This window comes from Triturus cristatus, chromosome 3_2 (assembly GCF_964204655.1).
Source record: "Triturus cristatus chromosome 3_2, aTriCri1.1, whole genome shotgun sequence".
NCBI lineage: Eukaryota > Metazoa > Chordata > Amphibia > Caudata > Salamandridae > Triturus > Triturus cristatus.
The window spans coordinates 72183735-72204315 of NC_140584.1; the positions used below are offsets into that span (position 1 = coordinate 72183735).

General features: G+C 45.1%; 1 protein-coding gene across 6 annotated transcripts in view; it reads right to left on the reverse strand.

The window, feature by feature from the left end:
• GRAMD1B (GRAM domain containing 1B) overlaps positions 1 to 20581 on the reverse strand; it is a 950052-nt gene that overhangs the window by 204299 nt on the left and 725172 nt on the right. For 3 of the 6 annotated variants that reach the window (XM_085647254.1, XM_085647258.1, XM_085647259.1), the window contains one exon: positions 16888 to 16911. The exons of the other annotated variants lie outside the window; for them this stretch is intronic. In XM_085647254.1, coding sequence (XP_085503380.1) covers positions 16888 to 16911 — 24 coding nt within the window. The remainder of the gene's footprint in view (positions 1 to 16887; positions 16912 to 20581) is intronic. 6 annotated transcript variants of the gene reach the window in all.

Below are 20581 nucleotides of genomic sequence, written 5' to 3' on the forward strand. Positions count from 1 at the left end.
TGGTATATTTAATATTATGAGCTGCTTTATTCTATATTGCGTTAGGCTACTTCCGTTATGTGTTTTACATGTTTTATATGTTATGCATTGCTTTAAGTGGGATGAAAAAGGTGGAGGTCTTTTAAAGGAGCATGGCCAAGAAAGTCTCACTAAATATCCTTTTCAAGAGGTGTGACGTATGCAATTAAGAGTGTGGCTTAAAACACATGAGCTGATGTCCTGTGCTTCACACAGTGTGCCCCGAAAAGTATTTGGGTGCCCTTCCAACAGCTAACACATACACCTAAAAACAAGCCATACCTATTGCTTTGCCAATGCATCTTTACAGCATCTGCTAATTGAGATACAGGAATGATATTTTTGTGAATAATTCGAACTGAAATGTTTCAATTCTGAGAATTCGAGACCATGAATTAAACATTACTAAGGCCTGTTGAAAGAGCAGTGGTCTTTGGAATATCTCAGTCGCTCCTGTACTCCCTTTCACACTACTTTCTTCTTTTATCTCTCACTGCTAAAACACTTATGCCCTTTTTTTCTTCCCATGTCCTTCTGATATCTTACATCTGCATACCTCTCATGTCATCTTCTTCCTCTTCACCAAAGTAGGAAATGTAGGTAAGATACCATTTAAGGCAGGTTGCATTCAAAAAGCCCTGCATCAGTTCACAACCCAGGTCCTAGCAGCGTGTAATTTGTAATACATGGAGTGTCAGGGATCGACGTGTTTCACAGGAGGCCCCTGCAGCTGGCATCACCCACAGCTGCAATCACTGCTGCCGAATGCCAGTGCCAGCATCACCTGGTAATATTCACACTCAAACAAGTGCGACATTTTGAGACTATTTCAGGTCACCTCGAACTGCTGAGATGTCCAGGAAGTGCTAGTTTTATCCTTTTCATTTTAATACACTAACAAACTCTACTGGAAAATCGATACACCGTGCGGTGGACTTTCCTAAATATGCTGAGAACTTTCGGGCTGGACTGTTCCCATTGGGCACAGGGTCAAGACTGATTTGCATATGGCTGGGTCCAAACTGGAATGGCATGGTGAGCTAAAAAACGATGGATTTAGGCCCAGATCTCTGAACTGGGGTGAATGTATGACATTGTTCTGCATTCTGTCCATCAATAGTTCTTTTTGCATTGGTGCTGAGAACTGGCAAACTATGGCACAGGGCCAGCTCTAGGGCGGTGCGACCAGTGTGACCACACCGGCGCTGACTTCGGGTGGGGACGTCGTGTTTGAAGTATATTATGGTTTTAAAAGCACTTGCTGCCCGGTTCCTGGCCTACAGCAATTTTGAGTCAACAATAAAAATGTCAAGATAACTCCAGTGATTAATGTTCTTCCTGGAGAGAGACAGGAGGTTTGTCTAGTGGAAGTTGTGACTCATGGTAGGGTAGCCAGAGGGTAAATATGCCTGCTGCAAAGAACCTGTACCATTCAGATCAAACGTGCATATAATGTAAATTGTTTAGTGGGTTGCTGCTTCTATCTGAGAGATCCTTTGTTACTTGTAGTTTATAAATTATAATCCTAACATAGAACAGTGAGCTATTAGTGGTTATCAGAGAGCTGCATGCAAACTGCAAGGTATAGATTAGAGCGTTACAATTTTTTTCCTAGATTTCCGTAATCCTAATGTTGGAAAAAAGGTTTAATTTGGATAGAAATCAATTCTGATTCTGAAACAGAACCACCAATCATGGTGTTGTGTTTTAAATTCTGAGTTTGTGCTTCGCCAGACCAAGGACTTAAACTATCCTGTCTATCGATATGGTCGATATGCGACTCCTACACCTTGTAGTCCTGTCTGATGTAATATTTCCTTTACGCTGATTTACACACCTATGATTGTCTGTCTCTGTGCAATGTGTGTGTGATGTAAAGTGCTCTGATGCTCTACACTGGTCTGAATGGGGCTACAAAACCAATGAAATGCATCGGAAACAGAGCAGTTATGGAGACTTGAGGGAAACTGTTAAAGGTTGGTAGAGAGGGAATTCGAGGCAGAGGTGGTCATTGGGGGATGCCAACAAACATTGTCGCACTGGGCGCCACCAGCGCTAAAGCCGGCCCTACACTGGCAGTCGTTAAGCTTCACATCCTAGTCAGTCTACGCAAATGGCTGCTTTTTGGAAAGCCTATCAACATGTTTTCAACAAGGATGAGGCTATTCAAATGGAACTAGAATAGAAAAACACATTCCAGGGAGATTATTCGTTTTTTGAAGAGTAGAAATGCATACACATTTACTTGGAACAAAGTAAAATTAATTCTAGACACTTGCTTCTGTCTCATTATAGTTAATCAGCGCCATACAGCTTGTTGCAGGCATGAGAAAGTCAAGTCGCATAAGTGAAGACATGTCCTTTGCAAGCTTCCTGTGACACATAAGGTTAGTAAAACAAAGACAATGTATAAACTACAAGTAGACTCCCATTTGCAGGATCCAAGCAAACCTTAATACAGCAAGGGTTATCTCCAATCCCGTGCAGAAGTGACATGCTTCTGAGCTATAGAAACCGTAAACTGTGTGGAGGGTCTGGATCCTGATGAGCAAGATGAGGCAGAGCCAGAGAAGGAATTGTTGCAGGGTAAATACATGTAGTAATTGTGTGTATCTGTTCATGTGTATTTGTGGGCATGCTTGTGTATTTTAAGGTTTGGAGTTCTCACCCCAAATATAATGCTTGCCTGGCATAATAGTGGAAAATCTTGCAGTATTGTGGACATCCAAGGCATGATTGTGCCCACCCCATTGCTATAAGGCTCTTTCTGGCATGATAACGATAATTTTTAACATACTGTGGACATCAATGGCTTTGTGATACCAAACTATAATATAATGCTGGCCATAGCATAACTATTGTATCCGTTTTCATATGATCGGGTTCCTGGGAATCAGAAGGTGATATATGGGCATGCACGCCACACTATCTATCCATGTGTATCAGTGCAACATTTGAATACTCAATGAAATTTACAAACTGATGCTTGACATCAAACATATCTACAGAGAATGAAAAGTTTGTGAAGCAAATGGGTTCTGGTGATTTAGCCCATCAAGGCATTTCACAATTGACTACCTTTTATTTTTTTTAAATGTGGGTGATTCACTCACCGCAAATTCAGAGTAATTGGATTGAGCATGTTCACCATCAGCGTCTGCCTTTTGAGATGAGGCCTCTGCTACGCATGTAGAATAAGAGGTACTGGGCTGGTTACATGGGAACACGTATGCACATACGTGTGTCATTTGTGCAGGGTGCGTTTGAGAGACTACAGTTGTGTGCTGCCCAGTATCTGCTTACAGGTTGCCTGTCGCAGAAGTAACTCTGCAAGGATAGGTGCTGACCTGGGTAGGCCTTATAACATGAGTGGGCAAATATAGTGTAGGTCTGTAGGGCTTACTTGACAATCTATGTTTTTTTCTCAGTATTATACACATAAGCGAAATCTGCCCTAAAGGACAGTTCATGTACTATTAGGCCTATGGGCTCCAGCAAGATATCAAACTGGAGTAAAACATGCACACCAAGTTTGAATTTGCAGTTTGCAACACACTACATTCACATCTTATGGACATCAGGAATTGTTGTAATTCTCTGGCTCAGCTCAAATTCCAGGCCTTTGTCCCCCCTACTAGGCCAAGTTAAATATTATGCTCCCTAGCACAGGAGGCAAGCCTACCCCCCACCCCCACCCCCACACCAGTGGAGCAACTATTAGCTATTGACTCAGCTTTTCGTAAAGGAGGGGGTGGGGAAATATGCATCTGATAATTAGCTTGTCACACTGCACCATGGCTGGGACAGCCAAGGCCCACTATAACATAGGAGGAAGCCCAGATCTCTAGAGTTAAAACAGTAGGGGCTTGCTTTTTGAAATTTTGGAGGGACGGGATCAGGTAGTAATGTGAGCTATGGGTGGAACTGAGGCCCTCAGAGGAGCTCTTTATGGAGAAAACTCGAAGTCACCATTTTGAATAGTCAGAAAAGACAGAATGCTATGTAGGAGGGTTGGGAGAGGGATGGAGGGATGGTGTGGCATTGTAGCATTGGCCCAAAAAAGGTTCCACTTCCCTGAATCTGGAAGGCGGCAGTGGCAGGAAGGATGCTCAGCTGGAAAGAGAAGACACCTGATGCCCTACATTGGTGAACTGTGGAATTTGACTCCAAATGACCCTCAGAACTAGGATGGGTAACTCCAGGGCCCTATGTCCCATCAGGACCAGCTGAGAGAAAGGACCTGCTGAGCAACCCTGGATGGCTCTCCTAGGACCTTTCTAAAAAAGACTTGGACCCCAACATTCCCCACATGTGCTCTGAAAGGCAGCCAGGAGGGTCTGGAGTCTGGGAGAGCTGGCACTAGGGTGCTCTGCCTTCTGGTAGTGGAGGGCAGCATAAGATGCCTCTCCTAGCAGGAGAGAAGCATCAGGAGAAAGGCAGAGGAGAAGGCTGGTGCAGAGAGTCAGAAAATCCAGCTGTCCACAAAATGCACCTCTTGAGAGGCCTGGTATAAATGCTCCTGGTGACTAGGCTTGTCCACCACATGCAAAACAAGCCAAAGAAGGGGAGAACGGACCCTAAGGGGCTCAAGATGTGCCCATTTACAGATTTGCTCTTTTAAACAAAAAACAAATGATGAAGACGGGCACATAGCATTCTGACGCTTTTTCAAGGATTACCCCAGAGTGTGCCTGTGACTGGGGGTTAGCACATTTTTATTCATTTACCAGTTTGGAGTGGGGGCATACGTGGAGCCCTCTCCCCATGTCAGCGTTTGGTTGGGGATCCCATACCCCATGCCCCAGAGTGAGAGAATGGAAGACCAAATTCCATTTCAGTGTCTGTTACTGGGGAATAGATGAGGCACAGGAGAATCAATAGCTTGCCCGTGAGGAAGCAGTTGGACTCGCACTCGCATGAGACAGTGTTGGCTGGGCAGGAATCCGGCCGGTCAGTGCTGGAGTGAGCTCCCAGCGCTGCCCCAACACTTGAGGAGGTTTTGGGTGATCCGGGTGGGACCCGGGTGCACAAAATAAAAACAAAAAAGAAATGAGACTGTGACATAAGGCCGCATTGAAGAGCAGGTACACCGCTCATAAACAATATATAACAAGCATCTGCAATGCAATAGGTCTCGCATTTACATGAGTGAGCTATTGTCATTGTAAATGATAATGCCTTTGATTTATGTTTTGGTTTTTAAAACATAAATAAAAGACATTGGGCCAGATGTATGAACACATTTTCCCATAGACACAAAATGGGTAATACCCTTTGATACATCTGGCCCCTTGTCATTTACAATGCCAATAGCTCAAACTCTCGCTAATGAGAGACCTGTTGCATTCCAAATGGTTCCGTCCAGAAAATAAACTCACCAGATCTAGTGGAATTTACATCATGCACCTTTGACCTCCCTAAAGGCATGGCTGAGTTGCCCCCTTCTGTTTCCCATGGCCCCTGAAGAGCTCCCCATTTGCTATAAGTTAAACAAGCCGGTGGCCACAACTGCGCAAGAGACACTCCTGCAGTAAGGGAACTCATTTAAGAAAATAGTGCTTACAGACTAAATAAGACATACCGTGTAACAACCAAAGTAAAATGGCCAGTCCTCATGGGAGGTTACAAATGAAGACAAGGCTGTACTAAGGAGAGACTAACAAGGTTAATAACGAATCAGAAGGCAGCATTTGCGAAGGTTAATGACACAAGCCAATGACAAATATGGGCGGAGAGTGGGCAGGGCTTCAAGTACATACTCCAATACAGCAAGGCTCGCAGAACAGCGCATGTGCTCCCCAGGCTCAACCTTAAAATTGGGCAAGCCACCCATAGAAGTGATTACAGAAACTGATCCTAATGCCAGTGCCCTGGGCCCAATAAAGCATGGCCCCATTTGAGGTTTTACTTTGTTTCAAGCACTCCTAGACCTGGCGCTTTTGATCTTGGGCTCTGTAGTGCAGGGAGCCTTTGTGATTCGTCCTGTGATGCATTTGTGGCCTGTAGAATGTAAAAGAAGACTCAGGCACATATGATTATGGTTAATTTGAATTGGAATTCTTTACTGAGAGTATTCTGATGAATATTGCAATAATTATACTTAAATTAATGCGTTTTATTATCATTATTGTTCCCACAAGTTTTAGTGGCGATTTCATGGTGAATCATAGCACGTGGTTTCCTTATTAATGTAGTGACATCGTGACAAATATGTCTTATATGTAATTACAATATGCCTTATATGTAAGGAAGCCCCCTTACAGTGTGATGTTGCAACTGTTATAGGTGGGGTATGGTAATTACAGGGTGTTAAGAACCACTAGAGAGAAAATATGCTATGAGTGTGTCACCAAAGGTAATTCCATCTACCTGACTTTATATACTTGTAATTTAATGTGTAGTGTTTAGTAGTGTGTAATAATTTGTTGAGTGTCTTTGTTGCATGCCCGCAAATTGAATTGCTAGCCTACAGCACCGCTATTGAGTAGGCCATTTTCTGCACTGTTTTGCTACCCCGAGAGAGTCAAGTGCTACAATGGAGTACTAGGTGCCCAGTAACAAGGCAATTGCAGACTATTACATCTGAAGGACTCACATCCTTCGCAACTAATTAGCCAATTTCTCACAGCTTGTATTTTAGGACAAAATAATACTTTTTCAGATAAATTATAAGCTTTTGTTTTGCAGAATTGAGTTTATTTAAACAGAAAGTAAAACTTGTTGTTCACAGCGCGATGGAAGATTTCCCTAAACTGGCAAGCTGAAACATGGGGAAAAATAAGTGCATTGGCAAATACAGAGTTAAAACTGATATTTGAGGGACATTTTTACGGCTGGCTTAATTATTACCTCACACCCACTCGTCTGCACAAAATTCCCCCATGACTGTCGGATGCATGCCCTAGGTGTCGTGAGGAGGAGGCCGCCGTTGTTCCGTAAGCACCTTACTAGGAGGAGGGCCTTCGCTATACAGAACAACTGATGGGGTAGAACTCACCTCTACTTAAAACCTACATGTAAGGACTGATGAGAATATTAAAAAAGAACAAGTGACCAGCTAATTTTTTTTTTTTTTTTTTAAACAGAGTTTTATATAGCGTGAACTTGACCGGGTATCAGAGCGCTTCACATAACACCAGTTGTATTACATGAGGACACATTAATTTTTGTTAGGCACGGGGAGATTAAGTGATTTGCCCAGAATCACAGGATGTTCAGTGTCATTGCCGAGACTCGAACCCAGCTCTCTAGATTCGAGGTTGATGATTCTTTGAACTTACTAAAATACTGACTTAAAGGCAATTGGCAATACAGTAGAAGTCTACCCATGCCCCACAGAAATCATCATAAGAAGTAGAGGTTGGTAACTGGGTGTGGGCAGAAGACATGTCTAGAGCTATGAGAGAGATGCTGAGGATGACAGAAGGGGATGAGATGTTTCTTAGGCTGGCCAGTGAGGATGATACCCTGATCCCTTGAATTAAAGCCTTGCGTCACTTAAGTACTCTAGGGAAAGGCTAGTAAGGTGGAGGAGATCCGCTGGTGCTGGCTTGAAGGAAGTCACTGTTCAGAAGGGCTGGGGCGGGAGAGAGGGACATCGATCATCAGAAGCACGATCAGTCTAATCCATCATGCTGAAGGGTTCTGTTTTATGGAAATCACTGCATGATACGTACCGCAGAGAAATTATTGTGATGTGTCATTGTATAGGTCTATGTATATTGTGCAATAAGGACCAAGAAAATAATCTGGGTCTAAAGATAATTTCATTTACAGGTCTCTCTCCGGAAATGTGCCTGTTTTTCTTACTGTGGGATCTCTCTTTCAGGTTAACATATACTCATTATTTTTCACTCCCTCACATTCACTCTTAATCTCACTCTTTGTCACTCACTCAAACTTACTTATACTCAGGCTCCATCACAATTGCTGATCCCTTGGGTAGATATATAGGGGTGAAGGGTCTTCTAGAGGGGAAACATTAGGGTTTCCTCGGTGTATACATCCCATCCCACCTTCATACGGAGACCCTGGCCACCCTGACTCACATTCTCTCTGAGATGTCACAAGGTACAATGGTTATTGCGGGCAACTTTAATATCACTTTGAGGCCTGACCTAGATGTCTTGAGCACACCAAAGCAGACCACTAAGGGACCGGGTGAAGGTATTGGGCCTTTTGTCATAGATGGAGAACCTGGCATTCTTCCGGGAGGGAATACACTCGCACATCGGCATCACACAAATCACTTTCACTTATATATCTCTTGCTCTTTCTGGTGACATGCCTGCTGCAGGTCACCTAGGTGGACATACACCCCAGGGGGATAATGGACCGCTCCCCAGTGACAGAAGAACTGGGGGTGGTGGTTGAGACACGGGACCAATGATACACCTTGATGCCTGGTACCTCTAGGATGAAAACTACTCATGGGTATGACTCTGCAGGTGTCCTCAGGGCTGCAGGCAAAGCCACCATTAGGTTGGTAACCATAGGTCAAGTTAGAAAGCCCAAACAGGAGAGGCACGATCCCTGGTCGCTCTTGAGACTTGTGTACTGGATCTCAAGCACGAGTGTAGCGCACGCCCGACCAAGATCCTTAACAGACGGTTAATCGCAAAAGAGGCCCTCCAACAAATGTCAATTGAGGAGCCCCACTAATGTTGGATGGTTTCCGCCCAGAGGCTCTAGGAGTACAGTGATAAGTCCAGAAAACTGCTGTACTGCCTGTCATGGGTAGCATGACTCACTGTATAATTCTGGAGATGCATTATGATCTCCGCATCCCACCCACTACATTCAGTGACTTTGCCTCGGCCTTCGCTTCCTACTATGAATCGTTCTATGCCTACTGTGAACGCCCACCCTGTGACCGCCAGCACACAATCCTAGATGATATCCCCCTCACAACACTTTCCCTGGCATAACAAGCAATCCTCAATGGCCCGGTTACAGGGGATGAAATTACATCTGCAATCCATGACCGGAAGTCTGATAAGACACCGGGCCCGACGGCTTCCCTACTGTATACTACTGTAGATACTCTGCCCATTTGTGTCCTCTTCTTTTTCCAAATTTATTAAGAGGTGGCAGAGCGAGGAAGATTTTCCTCTGATATTAATATGGCCACCATCATGGTAATATCAAACTCGGGATGCCCCAAGGACCAATGTCCTTTGTACAGGCCCATTTCCTTGATAAATGTGGAGGTTAAAATATTTACCAAGCTCCAAGCCAACAGACTTTTCATTCCTCTGTAGATTGATTCACCTGGATTAGTGCGTCTTCATTCTGGAACATAGTATGAGGCACTGTATCCGTTGGATTCACCTGACTATGGACCGTATGAGAGACCTGAAGGAGCCACTGGGTCTTCCTTGTAAAGGCCTTCAACACCGTAGACTGGTTCTTCCTGGCCAGAATGCCAGAGAGAACAGTGCTGGGTCGCAGATTTTGCAGGTATCTTGGCACCTTGTACTCTGAACTGCAGGCAAGGACATTGGTTAATGGGGTTCTATCACATCCATTCCCAGGGAAACAAGGCAAGGGTGGTCATTATCGTTGTTTCTTTTTGCTCATGATTGAGCCTCTGGCACGACTGATACACTATGGGTTGGGGTACCCCTGTGATTGGCATGACGTACCCTGTAAGGCCCTAGTACATAATAGGGCAGGGGGATTGAAACTACCTCTCAGTCCCTACTATATAATAGGGCATTGCAGTAAGAGGCCAGAAGCCCTTTCTGCACGTGCATGTGTGCACTGCGGAAGCCTGAGGCCAGTTTAAAAGTGGCTCTGTGTTGCAGGACTGCTTTTAAAAAGTAATTTGTGCCCAAATTCGAGTTTGATGCCCTTAAAAATGGATAACCTACAATGTTTGGGCATTTTAGGTACCCCCAGGGTCTCCCCTAGGTGTCCCAGAGGTGGGGGCGCAGGCATTTAAAAGGAGGACCCTTATAAAATGAGTTTTATATGCCCAGGGTTATGTGAAATTGCACACTTCACTCCCCACATTGTGATAACATGCTGCCCAAAATCGACATTGGTGCTAGGAGCACTGTGGAGGGAGGATCTGCAATATGTTTACATATCCAGAACCCCTAAAAACTCCCCTAGGTGTTCCAGGGTGGGGGGGGGGGGGTCACCCTACACCCCATTGGACAGGAGTGACCTCCTGCTTGACCCAGAGCACTTGGAATAAGTACCTGAGAGGGGCAGAGCCTCTCAGATCTACTGCCTGAAACTTAAGAAAGCAAGACGGGCCATGCTGAGAAGTTTGATATGCATTTCCTAAGGCGTGCACTCTGAAGATTGCACCTTCTGCACCATCTAGAACTACAGCCCTGTGGACTACCTTGCTGTAAAAGGACTAAAGAGTGGACTCCCTGCAAGCTACAGGTTAACATAGCTCACCTGGAACATCACCACCAAGAATCCTCAACCTGGAGAACTACCAGTGGATTTGTAACGGTTTTGTCCAAGTGCATTGTGGGAACTGAAGTCCTCAACTTTCAAGGGCCATCTTGGAAATTCCAGACTCTTGGGGTGAGTTTGAGACACTTTGGGACGCTTTGGGTAACTTCAAGAAGAAGCTCCAGAAGTTTGGAGAACTTTGGAGCAACTTTGGAAAAAAGCTCCTTAAGTGGATCGACTCCACCTGGTCAGCCAAGGCGCCTGCCTTCAACCGCGAGTTGGCCTGCCGTCCATGTTTGTACCGCTGAAAAGCTCCATAGGTCCTACTTCCAGAGTTTGACTCAGAGTAGGTGAAATACGAGGCCAGCGAACCTTCACCAAATTCGGCCTGGTAAAGAGCATCGAGGGACCCCGTGAGAAAAAGCTCCGTAAAAGTTTCTAAGTTTGAACAAAGAAAAGGTGACTGGGAGCAACCACGAAAACCAAGCCGCCTGCCTTCAACCGCGAGTCGGCCTGGATCCTTGGTTCATCCCGCTAGAACATTCCAGAGGTTGGACTTCCAAAAGTTTGACTGGGAGATCGTCACAAGGTAATCCAGCGAACCCTCACTGAATCCGGAGTGGCTGAGAACTTCGAGAGACCCCGGGAGGAAAGGCTCCAGGAAGGTTTCTAAGTCTGAAACTAAAAACTGTGATTGAGACCTACCGCGAGGGGTAGCCACCTAGGGCTCTATCGCAGTTTGCCTGAAACTTTGACTTTGACCCGGTCTATAGCGACCAGATGTCCCCATAAGGCGCTATAGGTTTCTATGTGCTAGATAATGCTAAATCTTTAAAAATTCATATCTCCGGTTCCCTACATTGGATCTTTGTCGTTTTGGTGTTATTTTTAAGATAAAAAATATTTCCTATTTTTATAAAGTGGGGTTAGATTTTTATTGTTCATTGTGCCTTAATTATTTACTGAACTGGTGTTTTTAAATGCTTTACATACCTGTCTTTGAAGTTATGCTTGCCTACTTGCAGCCAAGCTACCAAGGTTGAGCATAGGAATAATTTTCCAAGACCAATCTGAGCCCTATACTGGCCTTATTGCCAGTGGCTGGCAGATATACATCTGCCCCTACTAATAATCCACTTTCCATCAATGAGTGACTGAGCGAAAAGTACTGTACTGTTTCCACGATCCCTTGAGGGGACAGGGTTGACATGTTCGATAGTTGCCAGAAACCATTTTCTCCTTGGTAAGAGTGGTTCATAGTGGCACTGTGAGCTAGCTGGTACACAGGCATCTGGAATCAGTCTGGACACCAGTCCCACAGTTTATGTTGTCTAAACATCCAGATTATGAATAGATTTATAGGAACTACACAACACCACTTGGGAGGGGAGGCGAAGAAACAGGGAGGCGAACACCAATGGTAATCTACACAACCAGTTTTAAATATTTGGGGGTCAGCTTCTCTAGAGTTCATGCTGAGATGTGGGACCTCAATCTTAACTCCTTTAAAAGGCAGACAAACTAAGACCTCTGATGCTGTGAGGCGTTGCCACTAAAGATCCCCAGGAAGGTGGCTGTAGTTAAAATGATGATACTTTTGAAATATCTCTATGTCCTTCAAAACGTTCCCCTTCGTATCCCAGATCACTGGTTTCGCAATCTGGCCACCATGTTTTCCTACTTCCTTTGGTTCTGCTACCCTCCACACATAGCCCAGGAGAAGCTGAGAAAGCCAGTCTATGATGGAGGTCTAAGCATGACACTTCCAGCTTTATTATAGAGTTCTCAATGACTGGCTAACAGAAGGATGGAATGACCCAACTTACCAAACCGAACTCTCGCTTCTCGGACTAAATAAACTGATGGGTATCCTATACGATGACCCAATTCCCACCACGCTCCCCGAGGTCACCACACTGGTCTTGTGAATTTGGCAGGGGGCGTACTGGAGTATGGGGAGGGGGATAGTCTTGACACGCCAGATCCTGGTGTATCATGGCCGCCGTCTTACGCGCATGGCCCAACTATCGGGCTTTGACAAATGGGACAGGATTAGCATTAAAACCCTTAGTGCATGGGCAGTTTGTGGGTACCTTTCAGGATCTCCAAACACACTTCTCCCTTTCCAAAATGCATTTTCACAAGTATCTGCAGCTGCGGCATGCTCTACAGCCTTACAAATCCCTGATCTACAGCCTCCGCATACGTAGTCCCCTTGAAGCTAAGGTAATGATGGATAGGCTGGAAAAAAGGGGGCATATCCTAGCTCTATCACACCTATCCCAACAGAAATGGGAGGGCTGGGTCGGACAACTGGATGATACTGACTGAACCAAAGCGGAAAGAAGCCCCCCCCCTCCCGAGAATTAGCAATATCCTTCAGGCTCCAACTCATACAGCTCAGCTATCGCCACGCCACTTCGGCCCTGGCAGGCTCTGACCCCCGGGGTGTCCCCGATCTTTCTGCACCACCTCTGACTTCTTTCTTGTTGTATGGCAATGTCCTCCATAATGTCCTATTGGCGCCAGATCATGAATGCTTTAACCCAGCTACTAAACATTACTCTTACAATTATCAGGCAATTCTGGGTGTATTGGACGGGGTCAGGAGCACTCGTGGGAACTGATCTCTGGTTGGGATGGCAACGGTGGTGGCAAAGCTTCACATAGCCCCGATATGGAGATTCAACGCATTGCCTACCCTTCAGGTGTGGAGCAAGGGAGTGGATTGATGTGTGCAACTTGAAAAACCCAAACACTTCGCCAGGGGTTGCCTGTGGAAACATTCCCAGATATGGGGCAAATAGATGGACTACCATGTCTTGGAGGCTTCATTTCTCACATATCTACTGGTACATGGAGGGTGGGTCACGCGGATACAGGTGCAACTATGTGTTTTACTGTGTTGAATACAATATGAAAATCAATAAAACTGTTTTAAAAAAATCTTTTCCCTGCCTGAATTTCTTGAAGACTAATTTGCATTAGCCCTCCAGCTTTTCCCAGCCTGAGCTCATTCTTAAGTAGGTGTGACTGAGATGTGAAATGCCTCCCTGGAGTAAACAGTAGGCAGACCTGAACGGGCTAGGATGACTCTTCTGAACTCCACAGAATAGACACCACACAATCAAATCCTGCATGACAGGTCAGTTAACTACATGTAACACTTGGGGCACACTTGAAAGGGAGCGATCGAGATGCCAAAACAATTCTTATGGATTCTTTGTCTGCTTGCTGAAAGAGACAGGCTTAGTCCTACCAGACTTCTGACTCTGGGTTTGTTGTGGGTACAGTGGTTGCCTCAAAGTGGATTTCAGTGTTAAATGTGGGAGGGTACTTGTGATTTCCCTAAGCCTTCAGCATGTAGTATAGTGGCATCATCTGGCACATGGCCCAGGTATCATCTCTCAGTGTGTCAATCTTCAATGTGTCCAGGTCCCCCTCTCCGACATCACATGCGCACAGCACCTCATCATCAGCTCGTATGTCATTGACAGTGAGGTGCTCCTCACCCTCACCAAAGACGCAGCCATTGCCACAAAGCCAGCCCTCCGTGCCCAAGTTTAGTGTGGTTGCAGACTTTTGCTATGTTGAAAATGCCCTGACACATGGCATTTTGGGCCCATTCCAGTAAGGCAATGAGGAACTGTTGAAAATGTGGTTAAGTTGTCCCCAGGAACTTTTACACCATTGATTAGGCAAGTGCTCAGGAATCACCCCCACTAACTAGCTGGTGCCGGGCATAAATATGACACCTCCGGACACACACTTCAAAACACATTCTGGAACCGAGGGAGATCAGAAGAGGACTGGACCTGCTGTCACTGACCTGACAGGAGCTACAAAGGTCTGTACCTGCTCCCACTTGTACCGAGGACAAGGAAGTGGACTCCAATGGTCAGTTGGTTGATCTATTGTGTGACAACAAGGAGACAAACTGCAAGAGGCCTTTTCGCCTGACTGACCAGTAGTAACTGGACAAGGACTGGACCATGCCTGTGGCCTCTGCTAGAGTGAGACCTTGCCCCGAAGTGCTACTCCTGAGGTTATTGGAGTCTTAGAAGTGACCCAGAGGAACTGCTCCGGATACCTGAGAAGTTGGTACTTAAAAGACTGAAGGTAAAACGTTTGATTAGGATGAACCTGGTTTGTGTATCCGACCCATGCTACATCGCGGTCAGCCTGAAGCTGCTCCTACGTCCCAGTCTACAGGAACCTTAGACCAGCATTAGCGCTTGAAGCTTTTTGGTGCTATTTCTGCAAAATACTTTACAAATTCATATCTCCAGTTCTCTTATTGGATGTCAATTTGGGATAATTGGGTTTATTTACGTTAATTCTATTGTTCTAATTTGGTTTGAGATTTTTATGTGCATTTTGAATTTGTGCCTGTTTTGATACTGCATACATACTTTACACACTGCCCTAAGTTAAGCCTCTCTGCCCTGTGCCACAGCTACCAGGGGTGAGCTCAGGTTAATTTAGTGACTTGGAGGATTCACCCTGAGAAGGGCTCTGATTATTTCTTGAAGTGGGCAGCCCCCCAGCTTATAAAATAATCACATTTCTTACATTTCATAAGTGACCTATCGGAACCGGTGGCCTTTTAAGTACATTTATGTGAAAATCATGTTGCATATTGTACTACTTGGCACCATTTTTGAAATAGGTCTTGTGGGCAGAACCACATTCAGCATTTAAAGATCACTAGCCATCTCCTCAAAAGACAGTGAAGTGATATGATAGACACAGAAGCATAGTATGAGAATAAAAATGAAAGTTTTAGTACAGTATAATCGACACTGAACCCTTGCTAGAAATATTTGTTCAAATTTTGAAGGCATACCACCATATTTAGAATAATAGGTTAAAGAGAGCTCAGGTATGGTCCTGAAACAGTAGAGGGTTTAAACCATGAATCGTTCAAGAGACTAGAAGATTTTAACATTTACAAAGAGAATGAGAGAAAAGAGACTTGATAGGTACTGACATTACTTTAAAAAAAAGGGAAATAGAAAACGTTTAAGGTGGGAGACGGCTCTTACTTCTAGGCGTTGCAATGTGGCTGACTGCCTCCAATGGCATACTACCAGTGCAATATTGCTCCACAGAAATGGCATAAGATTGTTGGAGTCGCAAAGGTATGGAGAATAATAAGCCTGGGCAAAGCACTACGCTACGCTCGCGTAGTTTGCGAAGTTCGCGCTACTTCGCACTACGCGAACTGCACGTAGCACAGTGCGAACACGCGTAGCGTAGTGTTGCGTAGTGCTGCGGTCATTTTTTGCTTGCTCGCGGTCCTCAACGTCAAGTTGGCGACCGCGAGCAAGCAAAATGACATCCCGGCGAGACTTTTTCCTTGTTCGCGATCAGCAACTTCAAGTTGGCGATCGCGAGCATGGAAAATAAACCTCCCGGCGAGATTCCCAACGCGAGGAGGTCAGGTTTCTCATTGCGAGTGGTCGCGTATGCTCGCGACTGCTCGCGATGAGAAACTACCAGTTCGCGTTGAGAAAGCTGAAGCTCGAATAAAAATCTACTCGAGCAGCAGAAAACTGCAGCTCGCACTGTGCAAGATGCCATTTTCAATGATTGCACAGTGCCGGTTGCTTGTCCGCACTGTGCAATCATTGAAAACGACATCTGGCACAGTGCGAACAAGGTCCTACGCAGTTCGCGAAGTGCTACGCGTAGCTCGCGTAGTGCGAACTTCACTTTGCGTAGCTTCGCGAAGTGCTACTTCGCGAACTACGCCCAGGCCTAGAGAATAATACTTCTCAAATTTGTGAAACAGTATGGCAGCTTAAAAGGTGTCTCTGTGATTTTGACTCAGTGCGATGTGTAGCCTTCCTCTGATTCCATATTTGAGGTCATATTGGACTGGAAGATAGGAGAGCCTATGTGGAGCTGCAAGGGGGGTAGGCAAGTGAATGGCAGTAGATAGTTCAGTCAATGGGATGCAGAAGTAAAGTGAATGAAATAATGTGTCGGAGAGTAGGCAACCGGAACCCCAGGATGGTTACGCGGGACATAACCGCTGACTTCACGTAAAATGGTGTCTAAGAATGGAGCATCCATAGTGAACACTTGTTTAGGTGGCACGAGCACATGAGAATTATCAGGAGATGACCCGAGTTGTGTGGAGCAGAGAGGAAGTAGAAGCATTCAATGGAACTAGAGAGTTAGGGTTTATGAAATGAAGAAGGCGTGATAGGAAATCAAATGAAAGCATGAGACAAGGTTTATAGGAAGCAGAAGAGAGGCGAATCAGTTTAGATAAAATTGAGTGAACGAGGGGCATAGGCATTGATGAGTCATTCCAGAATTGGATCGAAACAGAGCCGGAGCGTGGTATCAACAGAGGGTAACATTGGTCAAGGAAGCAGACAGGAAGCAAAAGGAGAGGTGGAAGGTCACATGAGAAACAAATGGGATAACGAGAGAGGTCATGCTTACTCTGCGGATGTGTTTTCGCTCATGCTGAGAAGGTAAATAGAAACACAGAGAAAGAAAAACAGAAACATAAAAGAAGAGATACAGACATAAAAAATACACCAACGAGCCAAAAGAATTAAGGTGGCATGCAAAAAAAATTGCAACAATACAAGCTGAGTGGTACATTTAAACAAAAAAATATGAGCATACTGACGATGAGCATTCTATCAACCCTAGCCAAGGCAAAGCACAACTTCTGCTGTGACACGGGAAGTGCCACAAAATATGAAATCCAAGAACCACCATGGGTCTAGCCATGTCATAGCTGAATCTCATCTGTGCCCACAGAAACATGGCAGCTACTTTATCCCAGACCTCAGCCTAGCGTGCGCTCTATAACCACCCTGCAGTGACTGTGGCTGTGGCCAGGCTTCCGACTACCACAGCCCACTAGTGGCATGCACCAAATCTACTCATGCCTTGCTTCTCATGCTTGCCGCTAACACACCTAGCACAGCACTATTCATGCTTACAATGAACCCAACTTCTAACCTGCTATCGTATCAGCCACACACACGCAGCACAGCAGCACAGCATAAGGCACAGAACAGTCCCGAAACGTCCCTACAATGATCCAGGTCTTCGTAGATATGGCTCTTGTGCCTGTGTCACCCATGCTGAGGTCAGCAGCTGCATAAAACTAGTACTCTTGGCAGCCATTTCCTGCAGCCCCCCTGATGAAAGAAGAATTGTTTTTGTTCTCACCCAGTCAGCGGGTGTCTCAGTCCAAAAATTAGGCCTAGCCTGCCGTGCCAGAATTCCCTCACCCTCCAAGTTAGCCATACAGCTTGTGCGTTCTATGTTAAGCTGAACTGCAGGCCAGCCCACAATGGTTTGCTTTTTTCCATGTTATGCATGTGACAGACCCCAGAAAGACATGTACTTAAAACTAGTGCCTACTCAAGGTAGAAGCTATGCACTTACCTAACCCAGCTCTGAATCTGCACAAACCCAGCATGCACCTGCCCACATTTAGCAATGCTGCTCTGCATACCTGGCTATGTGCCTCCCCACACCCAGCTTCTCATTACTTTCTTTCTTCAGACCTACATCTGTGCAAGTTGCAAAACTGCCCCAAATAAGCCATGCATCTACTGCATATCAACGGTGCATCTCCCCTGCCTTACTCACCACCTGCCCTCAACCCACCTTTGCTTCTTGGCATATATTGCCCATGCACGTGCTACAATCCAACGTGAGTGGCACAAAAATCTCACTCCTGCTCTTAACCAGCAGTGGAATCAATCAATTAAATCACCAATTTAAGATGAAGAACAGAACCATTAAGTCATCTTACTAGATGCAAAATATGTCATAGGCTCCTAAGGCTTCAGCAGCAATATTGTCTACATTGAAAGAGGTCAGCGCTTCACAGCATTCTCAATCTATAACTGGTTTATTTTGGGAAATGTAACCAATTCTCTGATATCTCTCACAAAATGTTGCCGCCATCCAAGATTCATTTTCTGCTCCTCCAATTACAGTAGGTCCACTGTGTGAAGGAAAAGATCCTCTACACCATATAAATTCTCATTTCACTGCCTTTGACTGGTTGATTGGATGGAGTAGGCAGCCTGGTTCATTGAAGGATGTTACACCAGCCAGGCTCTTTAAAGGCCTGTCACAACCACTTGGAGGTGCAGCAAAGAACATCATTAAAGCCTCATTAGCCATAAGGAAACCTCCAGATGCTCAGTGAAATTTGTTTTCCTTGTCTCTCTCTTTTTTTTTTTACTTTGGATCCTGACGTTTTGGTAAATTAGTGACCAATATCTAAACTCCTTTATGTATCAAAGCTTTTGGAATGAGCAAGATACAGTCAGCTGCATGACCTTGCCAAATCAAATAATACCCATCAACCAATGCAAGCAGGGTTTCACCTAGGCAGTGGCACCAAATTGGTGGCAGTCGCAGCTTTGGGTGAGCGTCAGTGCCACACTGATGAAAGTACTCCTTCTACTTCAGTAATGCTGGATGGTGCAGCTGCCTTCACCAACAAAGATGACCAAGTTCTATATTTAAGGCTTGGTGGCTATGGCGTACAGAGTATTGGTTTGACTTGGTTAAAAATACCAATGGTTTTGGGAATTGATCATCATAGCAGGGCCATTTCTTGTCCTGTAGAGAGTAATCTGCCCAGTATTCCATCATGAAAGAGTCATCGATGTGAGTGTCAATCTCTCGTGGTCCTAGGAATACAAGGATGGGGACCATCTCATGAACACAAAAGCATGGATTTATCCTCCAATGGGGATCGTGCCTTATCCCGCTCTCTGATTTCAGGGTGAATAGCCGAATGTGTGTTATTGGAGCGTATTCTTGTCGGTCTGTCTGATTACAGCTAAGAAAATGTTTAAAGCAGAGATTACCCCACAACCTCTAGGGGTCACGGATTGTCTCTCAGCAGCAGCTGTGATGAGGAAGGCGTGCCACAGGTATTCATCACCTTAGAGTCAAGGCTGTACAGGAATTGAGCCAATTCTCTGGGCTTATAGAGTTCCTTTGTTTTCCCATCTGCAGTGGCAATTATTATCCTCAGGATCCAAAAGACCATAATTAACATCCCAGTGCTTGAGTTGGGGTCAGAGTTCAAGTTATGTCCCAAGTTGGTCTCAAAAGAAAAATCCACTGAAATACACACAGTGTGGCTCTCCTATTTGAATAACCCTAATGTTTCACTGCCAATTTGTATTGATGATGATGTAAGAAACCGGCTTTAACGGATCTCAGTGAGGTCAATTTATTCTTCTCTCTCTGTAGTATTCTCATGGTTCTTTGGAATTCCAGCTGCAGATGAATGAATGGTTTGCTGAGTAGATCATGAAGTGGAATAGTCATGAAGCTCAACAGATCTTTCTTTTTTGGCAATTTCTGGTATTCCGTATCCATAGATTTTGCACATCGATCATATAATAGGCACATGTCTTGACCCAAGTCCGATGTAGGTTGAAGACAATGCAGTACTATTACCTACAGCATTCTTCAACTGCTTCTGAAGACACTACAACTCTCCGACAACTCAGAGTGCCCATAAATCTCCCAAGAGGCAGGGGTCTTTTTTAAATCCTATTGTTACTCTGAAGAGTAGGGTGAGAGGTGTCAAGATGGAAAGAAAACACTAAATTAAGAACACCCCAAAACATATTAGATAATTCTGTTTAACACTGCGATCGCATTAGAAAACAGGGCCTTTCTTCACAAACATTTGTGCTAGCTCTCGCAATGGGACAGAATCTACAAGAGTGATCTGCGGTAGGGATTATTTTAGCATAGTGACCTGGACCTGGGGTTCTTTCCGATAATACTATGGATCCCTCAATATACAATGACTCGAGCATTACTCGGTAAAGGCACTCGCCAAAGGGAAATAGAATTTGCTTCACAAAATGTCTTTGCAGTTCACTCCTGAGGCAGCTTTGCTGCTGCGGACCACATCTGATGGCCCGCATGGGACCCCATTCTCAAGAGTCCCGTCTGCAGGCTCCTTTGGGGTCGGCAGGCACCAATGCATGAGCTCAATCTGCTGTTTACATTCTCTGTCTTTACATCCTCATGCCAAGCAATACGAATGACCTATGCAAGGAACCAACCTATGGGCTCTCCCTGCACGCCCCAATGTAGACTCTAGATGTCCAACAGCAACCACCAGTGTCCA